This window comes from Echeneis naucrates, chromosome 22 (assembly GCF_900963305.1).
Source record: "Echeneis naucrates chromosome 22, fEcheNa1.1, whole genome shotgun sequence".
Classification (NCBI taxonomy): Eukaryota; Metazoa; Chordata; class Actinopteri; order Carangiformes; family Echeneidae; genus Echeneis; species Echeneis naucrates.
The window spans coordinates 18,181,474-18,193,950 of NC_042532.1; the positions used below are offsets into that span (position 1 = coordinate 18,181,474).

Sequence of the window (12,477 nt, forward strand, 5' to 3'; positions counted from 1 at the left end):
GTTTCAAATGCAATAAACAGGATTTGTGCCCCCCCACCCCCCCCACCAGCTCCCTGATGATCAGTCATGTTCATTAGGGCTAATCTCAACATGTATCTGCTTGTGTCACCTCTAACCGCCGGGCTCGACTTCTCCGGCCGTCTTTCACACACAGTTCTGCGTACAGACGTCTGACTGACATCTCGCAGGCCACAGTTTGTCCATCGCAGCTGAGCCGCCGTGCCCCGTGTCTTATTGGATTAGAGGCAGAGAGGGATGATTATCGAAGGCGGGCAAACAGGACGGCCTGCTGGAGAGGATTTTCATTATCGACAGCAACACGGCAGTTCATTCACGGCCTTCAGCTTCGGCCGCACAGCTGATTGACAGCTTAACGAGTTCTGGCTCAAATGACCGAATCATCGCACGTCTCATTCACAAAGGCTGAGTGCTAACAGGTTCAGTTTACAAATACTGTGTGGGAAATCGCACAACTGAAGGTTTGGCACCAAATCAACTGACTATCTGACGAGTCAAACTGGACTCTGACCTCCGAGGCCCAGGAAAGCTGTTTGTGTATATATAACACAATTTTAAAAATCATTACATCGAACTAGTTTTAAAAAGAACCGTTCTTTTTATTCATCTTTCAACTTCCTATCAGAGTTAGTGAAGTAGTCACGGACTGTTTGTAATTGTGGAACTATGCTTTCATGTGCTGCACCGCGTACATTCAACCCCTTGCTGACCTTCGTTACACAAAGTCATTATGGCTAGTCGTCACAAAAAAAAAAACAAACACAAATCACCAAATTCATGAGAAAGTCAGGGGGAACACCAGAGCTGGTCCGGTTCATCCTCTGAGGACCATGGAAGTCTGGCCTTTTCTCCCAGACCTAATCTGGTCAGCTTTTTGCCCAGAAACCTCCAGATCTGCGTGTCGGAGCGATATCTGTCAGATGTGAGAAAAATGAATTACAAGTGTGTGAACGCTAAAATATAAACACTGCTGCTCGGCTCTGCCTTTCAGAGATCGTAGACGGCAACGCTAAGATGACCCTGGGAATGATCTGGACCATAATCCTCCGCTTTGCCATCCAGGACATTTCTGTGGAAGGTACTGTGTGTGTGTGTGCTTCTCATTCATTCACTTTATTGAGAAGAACTGTTCCTCGCTGTCTTCATTTGCAATTGAAAACACTGTTCATTGACACATCGTCTCAAAGTGAAGGCCTTTGTCTCTCCAAACCGCACACTCCCAGATATAGACTGGAGCTAATGCATCTTAATTCCAACCTGAATGTTTCAGAGGCTTCTCTGCTCCTTTGGAAGAAGAAATGTTTACATTACATTCCCCTTTTTTGGTGAACATATATAATGCACTTACAATGTAATCCAATTAAAACGTCAGAAGTAGTGAGGCTTGATTTGTTCAGCTTTCGGTTTCCAAACAGCCCGTCTTGGTGTGTTTCACTTTCAGCGTTTGGGTGCAACACAATACCAGACAGCGTTCAGTATCCACTGGAAACAAGAGCGCGTGAAACATCCGAGCAATCGCACATGCTTCCCATTCAATTCACCTCCACTTAATCCAGCACTAAACAGGGATTAGTGCGGAGTTGGTCAAAGTAAAAGCCTCCGACCTCACAATGATTCCTTTTTCCCAACTGCAGAGACGTCTGCCAAAGAGGGCCTCCTGTTGTGGTGTCAGAGGAAGACTGCACCCTACAAGAATGTCAACATCCAAAACTTTCACATCAGGTGAGGCCGTGATGAGACACAAAAAACACGCAGAGATGAAATTATGGTTAACAAGAGGACGCTGTGGAAGCAGAGGTTCAAATCTCTGTTCGTTCAAAAGTGGAGCTTTTTTTTAAGACTTTACCAAAAGGGGATGTCAATATGAATCCAGTTCTCGGTCTGAAGTACTGTGAGAATCAGTCCAGACCCGTTTGCAGCACCGGGCAGGCTTGGCTGATGAATCCCTGAAGGAGCCTGCTGTTGGTGAAGGCGGTTCCTGACAGGCAGCATTAGGGGCCTCAGACGGCGCTGACGGTGAACAGAGCCTAAAGCAGACCTGCAGAGAGTGACGCGGCGGTGACCAACCAGAACTGTTAGCTTCCAGATTCGTTGCGTGCGGACGGTTTATGGGTGGCGAACCTGAACGCAACGTCCCGTCTGGGTGACTCTGCAGAGTTAGTCCTGAATCCACATCATACGTGTTGAATTATTGAACGATGACCACTGCGAGGCTCAGATGTGGATGAAAGCGTGAGGTCATTTCATGAGAAGGTAAAGGGAGAGGCTTGATGATCCCAGTGCGGGGGGGGCTCTTTGATGTGGCCTCTCTTTGAGAGTTGATAGCGGCACCTCTCTGACCAAAGATGAGAGCCAGACTAGGAGAAAGTACAGGCCTGCTGCTTCAGGAGAAAAAAGCTCCTCTTGTGCATTACAGGTTTTTTATGGCAACTAATACACTTAAACAATCCATCTCACTAATTTGCCGCCCGTAAATCCTCCAAAACTCGTCCAAATGGAGATGGAGATTGGACCGCTGCCTCCCGCCGTGCCGCATTTAGACAGCCTGCTTTCAGCATTGAAGCCACGATCGATAGGCCTCAGAAGGTTAAACTAAAAATACCCAGAGAATTAAACATGTGATCATTGATTTACTGACACTCAAGTTCTTAAACTTTGTACTGCATTGAAAATTCAGTAGCTATTTATTGTGTAAGTGCTTAAATTGAGCATTTATGTCCGTATACTGTTCGTTGTATGAGCGGAATAAAGTTTTAAAGCCAATCCTGAAGCTGCTATTATCAATATCTTCGTATAAACATTCGACTAAAATCCTAAATTAACAAAACGCAGCTTTAACTTAAATACAGAAGCATTTATCTGAGTTGTACTGTAAAAAATACAGTGGAATATATAAATAAACATGCGTGACTCAATAAGTAGCAAAAGTATTTTCCAGTGAATGTGGCGTCTGGGTGCTGCTGCATCTCTAAATCAGTTAAGTCGCCGTGAAACCACTTGCCAAGAAAATTACTCTGCAGAATTAAAGAAAACCAGCCACCGACGGACGGCGTCTGCACAGTGTAACAAAAGTTACACAAGACGAAATTTCTTTCTCTCTGAACACGATCCAGAATCTGGACCCGTAAAGCAAACCCACTGCGCTGCCTAACTTTGTCATGAGGCCTTGAAAGTAATTTGAGGGGTTATTTTTTTCGGCAGGGTTTGAGTCCCCGGCTGGACTCATCCCAACACGCTGAGATTAAATTACTTCCCAGTCTGTGCCTGGCATTGTGATCCAATATTAAATGACAAAAGATCAGAACATGTAACTTCTCGAACGTTAGAAACTGATGAACTGAACTTCAACACAGACTTTGTCGTCCGTGAAATGACGCATCGCCCACCTTTTGGCCTCCGGGGGCCGAAGTTTCTGCTGCAGGACGGGGAGGATATGTGTTTGTTTAATGAAACTAATGGGGGGGGGGGGGGGGGGGGTAGTCTTCAGAGACTGAAGCCACATTCCTTTTCTTATTGTCTTATCTCTTTCCATTTCTCCTCACGTTCACTCTGACCTCTCGCTCTCTGTTTCAGCTGGAAAGACGGTTTGGGCTTCTGTGCTCTCATTCATCGGCACCGTCCAGAGCTCATTGACTACGGGAAACTGCGGAAGGTGAGCAAACGTCGTCTGACATTAGCTCGACAGACGGATAAGATGTGGAGAAAACACCGGGACTCCAAAGAAAACTGATAAACCAAATAGAGAGGAAGCAAAGTCGACACAGATCTCCACCAGTGTCGCTGCTTCTCAATTACAGGCCCGCAAATCGATGTCTGTTCCTTTAAATACAAACATTTAAAATAAAAGCATCAAACCGTCCAATCAGAAGCTGAAACTGAGGGGTCTTCAGCATTCCATGTGCCAGACTGCGTCAGGTGTTAATGTTTTTATGCTTCTGGTGATTATATTTGAAAGGTTTTCTACCTAAACAAGGCCTCGCGGCGACATGCAAAGACAGAGTGTGTCATTGTTGTGTGTCTGCTGTTAACAGGACGACCCCATGACCAACCTGAACACAGCCTTCGACGTGGCAGAGAAGTACCTGGACATCCCCAAGATGTTGGACGCAGAAGGTGAACAGTCGGGATGTTGGGGGAGGGGAGGGGGGGGGTTAGTGGAGACATGAAGGACCCTCCCTCAGCGGGGGCTGCTGGCCAGGTGTGCACAGGTGTGAAAAGGCAGAGCTCCACATTCCTCTCTCACACGTCATGTTTGCTGCTGAATCACACTGACCGAATTGCTTCAGGAAGTTCTGAACAATGGTGAACCAACACGAGGTCAAAGCAAGACAGACTCCCTTTTCCGCCGTGTTTGATGAGATGAAATGGGACTGCAGCTTGCTTTGGCTTCACCAAACCAACTTTTTGTTGCATCATTTAGGGAAATAACTTTTTTTTTTTTTTCATTTGATCTGAGAGACAGTAATTTGGCTTTAACACTCGTGAATGCAGCTTTTTGTTTAGAGTGAGACAAACATTTATTTTTAGTTTTTTTCTGGAGCTCACTCAGTTAGAATCAGAAAAGTGCCTGTTCTCCACATCTGCTCTGTGATACAACATGTTTTTCTTTCCACTGGAGATGCTGTTTATGTGAAGAGTGGAAGCCGAACACTTCCTGTGTCTTGATTTATCTGGCTGTTTAACGACCTCCGCCCACCTCCATCCTCCACCCCCCCACCCTCCCCCGACCTCCTCTCTCTCCCACAGACATTGTGGGCACTGCCCGTCCGGATGAGAAGGCGATCATGACCTACGTCTCTAGCTTCTACCACGCCTTCTCCGGCGCCCAGAAGGTACCCTGGATGCAGCGTCTCCTTCCACCTCCTCCACCTCCCTGTTTTTCCTAACGTTGCTCCTTCTCTCTCTGCAGTGCACAGCGCCCCCCCCCCTCCCCTTACCCCCTTTTTGCAGGGGCCACTCTCTTTCACTCTCCGCATGGTTCACACCACCAAATGCATGAAGGGACGACGACACTCTAGTTCTTAGAGGCGATGAGCACAAGCGTGTCTCCGGTCTGCCTCTTGGTCGCGGCGCTGCGGGCCCTCAGACTCACTCCTGTTCGGGGTCTTGTTGCTCCGGACAGACAGTGATGTGGGAGGCGTGCGGTGAAGCTTTATCTAATAAATGATGATGATTGCCTGCGATGAAGGCCGTGCTCGCTGACAAATTGGCCTGAAGTCCAGCGTGGTGGGGGGCGGAATGTAACCGTTTAAATGGGTGGTTATGTTCAGCCTTGAGAGCGACAGATTAAATGGAGGGTGGAGGAATGAATGAATTTAAAAGCGGCACTTCAAAGTCAGCAGTTCATTTTAATGGATGTTCACCATTTTGGGGGGGTAAATGAGTGACAGTCGGTTAGTGTGACAGCTACAACAGGACCCAACAGAGCGCACGGCGCCTCCTGTCAGACCGTCGAGGCGAAGCAGAGCATCACAAAGCAAACGTTACATAAGATCCAGCTCGATTCAGGAGGCCCAGCAGCTGAGGAAGACACACACACAGAGAAAGAGAGAGTTTCAACACAGCTGTGTTTAGGCAAAAACGTCTGTGTTTATAACTGTGAAGTGGAGAGGTGTGGCCTGCTTCACCAAAAACTGCTTATTAGATTAACTCAGACCAAGTTTAGTTTGAAAATACGCCGAATCACACAAGATTAAAAGGTCAGAAAGCTTTTAAATATGAATGATATTTGCACCGTGTTGTATCTTTTGGCCTCAGTGTGTGTACTTACTCCACATCTCGAGATGAGCTTGAGGCATATTTTCACTTCGTCCAGCCGCCTCCCACATTTACTTTAACATTAAATCTAAAATCAAACAAACTGCAGGTAGACTGGAGACCACTTGTGCTGCCTCCTCCTGTGATTACGCCCCCTGCTGGCCCTCGTGTCTCTGCACACTTTTACTCTTGTGCATTTTTGTTTCTCTTCTCTGCCCTCTCTCCCCTTTCCTCTGTTCCCTGGGCAGATATCATTAGCACCTTGAGGCCAGATGAGAAGGCCGTCATGACTTATGTGTCGTGTTACTACCACGCGTTCTCAGGCAAGCAGAAGGTGAGAAATGAAATGAGAGAAAAAAAAACAACACCAAAACAAAACTAAATCTCCAAGCAAACAATGAGCGGATACCTGCCAAAGTGTCTGGCAACAAATGAGAGATCAGCCTCAGCCAGCATTTCTATTCTGCTGAAGTGTGAGACACCAATTTGATCCGACCACACTGCAGCACTCTAAAAATGATAATAACAGCCAATTCAACACCTTCAGAACACCTCAGCCGAAGATTTAAATATGCCATTTGTTTGGATTCACGTTCCTTATTCATCAACGATTATCCTGTTCTTCTATTTTTGAACTTTTGAAGACATTTGAAGCTGCTATTATTGTGTATCTAATGAAAATTTATCCTAATTTTGCACTTCCGCTCAGTTCTGCAGCATCATCCACCTCATTGTTCTGCTTTCACAATTACATTTTGGTTCGTTCCCATCAACCACGGGAAGGTTTTCAGGGGCAGGAAGCTGTAAAGTAGCTTTGAACCGAAAAATCCCCAGTCCAGCAGTAAACAGCAGGGAACAGAGATGAGCATTTAGCAGCAAGAGTGTCTGATATTTGCCGTGAGAGTTGGTGGAGGTTAAAAACTGAGCAAAAAGGAGCTCAGATACTTCTTAAAAAAAAAAAAGTCTGTAATTGCTGTGCGTCTGTGCTAAATGAGCAGTTGTGTTGCAGTTTGAAACATCCGAAAAAAGAAAGTAATGGCATGAATGAGGTCAAAGTGGGAGCAACAACTCGAGATCTTTTTTAAAATCCATTTTTCTAAATTAAATAACCCGAGAACAACACGTTCTCTCCCACAGATGTTGAACAGTTTAATTGTATGAGTCCTTCAAGCACAACAACTTTGTGTATCATTATGGTGTGCGGCACTCGTGGGAAACCGGTTCATCTCAGTGTGTATCGATCCTTCACACAAAACTAGAACTTCCTCCTCCGCCAGTGTGGAGTTATTGCTTTATTTCCGCTCGGGATCTGCGCAAAAAATTTCACGTGTGCAGGATATCTGCTTGGCCTGCTGTACTTATTAGGATCCACTTCCTGGTTTGATGGACTGAACCAGAGTCTAGAAAGTCTTACATGTGCTGGCAGGAGTTTTATTTAGAAACAGGAGGTGGAGGGCCAGTGTCACATACCTCACATTGTTCATCCAGAGCAGAAATGAACCCATAAACACATCACTCAGACTTTCTCCTGGAAATGGAAATCCCACAGTTTTAAAAGTTACAGGGGAAAAACTAAAGGAAAGAATAAAGAGGCTGTTCAGTGTTTTTGACCGTTACACCTGGAGAAGGTTTTCAACAACAGTGGAGATAAAAGTTCAGAGAAAATATAACCGTGACTTTACAGCGGAGATAATCAATACAGAAGGAAATCAGGGACAATGGATCGGATTACTTCCTGGAAGATAAAGAGGTCACACAGTTTCCCCTCAGCTCCACTCAGCTTTTTTCCACCTTCTGGAAAATGGACTTATCGATCCGCTGGATGTGAAAACTGTTTTGTTTACAGCTTAATTCAGCTTGGAGCCAAAAATGAAGATCTATTTTTAAATAAGATGCAATGAATGAATATTACATAAATCCTTTTTTTAAACGTCAGGCCCGCTGAGCTCAGGATTTAGCCCTGATTAATACCTGCTGTAAGTGTGAATCAGCCCATCAAGTGTCCCCCTCCTCTGCTACTCCTGGTGTCAGGACAAAGTCATTCCTAAAGCGCTCCCGGCTGTCAGCTTCATGTGCAAACATTTGCTCACAGAAGCACGACCTGCACATCCCGACTCTCCTTTTAAGGCCGGCCGCCTGCTCGAGCCTCACGGGAGCGAATCTCCGGCCGAGCCAACTTTCCTCCTGATCTCTGGACCAGAGGAGGCTGAGGCAGTCCTCTGGGTTATGAGACGCTGTGGGACGGGGTCGAGTGGATCCGACTCCTCTGCTGCCAGGTGACACTGCATTTTAAATCCATTTGTTCCCTCGGAGGGAAAATGGACGGTGGTGCGGTGTGACCCGACTCGTTCCATCAGTCGGTTTTTGATTTTATCTTCTTGTCGCGTCTCTAAGCTGAAATCCCCTGCAGATTTTCCAGACTTTGTGCATGATGCTTAAATATTCTTGCCTGTATCTTCTCCACAAACCGCCTTTTCAATATTTCCCATGAGCTTCCCTGACTACACGTTGTCATGGAAACGCTGCTTCACTCACACGTTGGCAGCCCAGTGATGGAGACTGACAGACTGATGTTGAGGAAGCCTCGTGCCGTCAGTTTCCCCCGCTGGGCTGCTTTTAATCTAACGGGGGGCCCTCGCTCTTTACCCCCCCACCACCCCGCCCCACATTGTCTCTGTATTTGGGTTGACAGGCTAAAATAACACAACTGTGCTCCGCTCTGCTGGGAAGGGCGCCCTCACACCCGATGACAGATACAAAACGATCTGTCCTTTTTGCTCTCCGGAGTCCTTTAGATTATTCATTCTGGTGACTTTCACGATGCGACACACAAGCTGAACACACTGAGCTGCCCTGTTTCTTCTGGCTTCATGCTGATTTGCTTCATTTCCAGTAAATATTGGGCATTCTGGTGTGGGCCTTATAGATGGATATATATGTGTGTGTGTGTGTTTTAGTTCTTCAGATGCATCACTTTAAGCACACAGCAGTGTAGCCACAGCACAGATTCTTATCTCCCGTTTCTCCCCTCGTCCTCGTCATCCAGGCGGAGACGGCGGCCAACAGGATCTGCAAGGTGCTGGCCGTCAACCAGGAGAATGAGCAGCTGATGGAGGACTATGAGAAGCTGGCCAGTGATGTGAGCACATCCCCGTTTTCCTACGATTGTCCTGCACCTCTCTCACCCTCCTCTCTCCTCTGTTTGAATCCCTCCTTCACCTCCCTCCCGGTCTGGGCGGGTGTCAGTGCTCCGTACAGGTTCAGGGTTATGAACAGACAGCCAGGAAAGCGCTGCAGATTTGAGGCGGAAAGAGGTTGAAACAGATTTTGCTTGTTTTAACTCATTTAAAACAGAACACGTTCTGTAGAGCTCGTTCTGTAACCCGTTTCTGGGTCGTGGAGGGTGCGGGGTCACCCTGGACAGGGCCAACACACAGACACAGACAGAGACCAACAACCACTTACACTCAGACCTGCGTACAATTCAGAGTCACCAGTTAACCCAAACATGTCTCAGGACGGTGGGAGGAAACCACCTGTTTTCAGTGGTATCTATTTTTATATTGACATTGGCAAATATATTCTGTATTTTCTGGCTGTAGTTCATGTCAACTTGAAGTCACTTGATATCAGTATATTAGCTGGAATAATTTTGTCTATCCACTGTTTTTGATCATTATTGAAGTAAAATGTAGAGAAAAAGAATCTTGTCATGTATTAGTTGGCTGTCAAAACGTCTCTGAGAAAATAAACTTTAAATATGATTTGAATTTTAAGCCAATTACCAACAAGTTTCTAAAACCAGCAAGTTGATTTTGTGGTCTCTGGGTTGATATTACTTTATCACAGATATATATTAGTACACACATTAGCAACATTTTTATAACCAAAGCTATCGTTTATCTAAAAAAAAAAAAAAAAAAAGACTATTGGTCAACTTTTATATTTTACATTTACTAAAAGTGAAATATTAGCATTTACACAAACCTGAGAAACGTTTGAAGGTAGCTGCTGGTTTTGTAGTAAATGAGATGAAACAAGCAAAAACACAACTGTGGACCTTTTTAGATCAGATATAAAATGTTCAGTTACATTTGTTTGTAAGAAATGCTAAAAAAAAAAGCTAACCAATTATCTCCCCCTTTATTTTTTTCACACATTAATCACATCCACTACGCCTCATCTCCTCCCTCTGACAATCAAAACTCTGCGTTGACTTTCCTTTTTTCCCTTAAACTCGTTTTTCCTCCATTTTCTTCCTCTTATTCTCACCCTTTACCACACACACACACACACACACACACACACACATTTTCCGTCACACCGACATCAACATCCCAGCTGCTGGAGTGGATCCGTCGCACCATCCCCTGGCTGGAGAACCGCCTGCCGGAGAACACCATGCAAGCCATGCAGCAGAAGCTGGAGGACTTCAGAGATTATCGCCGCCTCCACAAGCCGCCCAAAGTGCAGGAGAAGTGCCAGCTGGAGATCAACTTCAACACCCTGCAGACCAAACTGAGGCTCAGCAACCGGCCCGCCTTCATGCCCTCGGAGGGGAAGATGGTCTCGGTAGGACGGAGTACAAACTCACACACAAAAAGTTTCACATCCAAAACTTGTGACAAGCAAGACCTGCAAATATCTCCTTTAACAGTGAATCAAATGTATCAAACATTTGGTATATTTCAGCTAACAGTTTTGGTTTTACAGTTCTAGCTGTTGTTTAGTCTCCCAGCTCTGATAAGAGTCACAGCAGACGATAGTTTTAAGTGAAAAACCTCTGAAATCCAACAACAAAACTAAACAAAATAACAATTTTACAACTACTTGTAATACCGTTGCAGGGCATGTGCAGCATGTAGCAGCTAAAGAGCAGGTATTTTTCTGAGGAGTTGGTTGGATGCACTTTCATCAAGCAGCCAGAAGCTTTTTTGTGTTAAAGTGAGTGTTGCTTCATAGCAACAGGATGAGAAAATAAGCAACCGATTCGCAACGAAATCAACATCTTGACTTTAATGAAGTGATAATATGTGAGTGTTGTGTTAACAGCTTGTTTCCATTGCCCACAAGCTATCAAAAAAAAAAAAAAAACAGACATGCATATATAACATTTTCTGCTGCTCTCAGAACTTAATGCATTCTCACTTAAAGTTCGTTCTAGATAAATTCATCATCGTATCCGTGTTTTATTTCGGCCTATTCTTTGCCTCACACAGGACATTAACAATGCGTGGGGAAATCTAGAGGGAGCAGAGAAAGGCTACGAAGAGTGGCTCCTAAACGAGATCCGCAGGCTGGAGAGACTCGACCACCTGGCGGAGAAATTCCGCCAGAAAGCAGCCATCCACGAGGCTTGGACTGAAGGTAGTGAAAATCAGGCTCCAGTGTTGTGGAAAATTCAGCCTTTAAACATTTACATGTTTAAGATGTTGGCGTTGTTTCGTCATCACCTAACAGTCCAACATCAAGAGAAGTGTCACTGTTCCTTTCAGCTCTACTGATATATTCTCTGTAGGTAAGGAGGACATGCTGCAGAAGCGTGACTACGAGACGGCCTCCCTGTCAGAGATCAAGGCCCTGCTGAAGAAACACGAGGCCTTTGAGAGCGACCTGGCTGCACATCAGGACCGCGTGGAGCAGATCGCCGCCATCGCACAGGAGTTAAAGTAAGACACGACGAACCGAGGCCAGCGTTGGAGGAGGTAGGCGTGGATAGATGGAGGGTTTTCTGCTAAGAGCAGTAATGGCACTAGAAACTTGCTTTTTGTGTCCGTGTTCCAGGACATCACTCTCTCTTGAGCTCAGGTTCACTTAATCTGCAGATGTCAATAATGAAACATGGATAGGAACTTTGTAAAAAAGTGCTGTAGGGATCTCAAAAAGCTTTTCACGCCACAGAAAAATAATAATGAACACAGTCACAGCTGAATCTTAATGAGACAAAACCGTCCAAAGGAATATAGAGTTTTGCTGGGAATGAAAGCATAACGAGAACAAATCTCTGTTTGTGCTCCAGTGAGCTGGACTACTACGACTCCCCCAGTGTGAACGCTCGCTGCCAGCGTATCTGTGACCAGTGGGACGCCCTGGGAGCTCTGACCCAGAAACGCAGTGAGGCTTTGCAGGTGAGAAGGGTCCGAAGAGACATTGGGACTTTAAAATAAAGGAGTTACTGAGGAGGAGTCAGATTTCTAACTTTTCAAATCCCCTCTCTCCTTCTCGGTGCTGCTTGGAGCAGGAATAATTACACATTAAGAGATGAAAGCCGTCTCCCGCGCAGTGAGAGACAGTGACTGGGCCAGTTGATTTTCAGGGTCCCTGCTGGCCCCTCGACTGCTTTGAAATCTGGAGATTTTACCTGTAAAATATATAATCGGCCCAAATCTATCTATATGCCCAGCTCTTTGTAAGCAATGTGAATAAAATGAAACGCTCTGAAATCCTTGACTTCAACCCAGAGACTTTAGAAGTCAGTGAAAAAAGAGCCTGTGGGTTTGTGCGATAACCTTTTTATTCATGCTGCACAGAGAACCGAGAAGCTGCTTGAAACCATCGACCAACTGTACCTTGAGTTTGCCAAAAGAGCGGCTCCGTTCAACAACTGGATGGAGGGCGCCATGGAGGACCTGCAGGACACCTTTATCGTCCACACCATCGAAGAAATCCAGGTGAGACGGAACGGGCGGTGACGATAAAGGC

General features: G+C 45.7%; 1 protein-coding gene across 4 annotated transcripts in view; it reads left to right on the plus strand.

Annotated features, from left to right (window-relative positions):
• actn1 (actinin, alpha 1) overlaps nt 1–12,477 on the plus strand; it is a 41,593-nt gene that overhangs the window by 22,373 nt on the left and 6,743 nt on the right. For 3 of the 4 annotated variants that reach the window (XM_029493382.1, XM_029493379.1, XM_029493380.1), the window contains exons 4-14: nt 1,010–1,096; nt 1,653–1,740; nt 3,592–3,670; nt 4,050–4,131; nt 4,765–4,850; nt 8,822–8,914; nt 10,117–10,347; nt 10,995–11,142; nt 11,294–11,444; nt 11,795–11,903; nt 12,306–12,446. In XM_029493382.1, the coding sequence (XP_029349242.1) occupies nt 1,010–1,096; nt 1,653–1,740; nt 3,592–3,670; nt 4,050–4,131; nt 4,765–4,850; nt 8,822–8,914; nt 10,117–10,347; nt 10,995–11,142; nt 11,294–11,444; nt 11,795–11,903; nt 12,306–12,446 (1,295 nt within the window). Of the gene's footprint in view, nt 1–1,009; nt 1,097–1,652; nt 1,741–3,591; nt 3,671–4,049; nt 4,132–4,764; nt 4,851–6,023; nt 6,110–8,821; nt 8,915–10,116; nt 10,348–10,994; nt 11,143–11,293; nt 11,445–11,794; nt 11,904–12,305; nt 12,447–12,477 lie in introns of all 4 variants that reach the window. The other variant, XM_029493381.1, reaches the window with a different exon arrangement.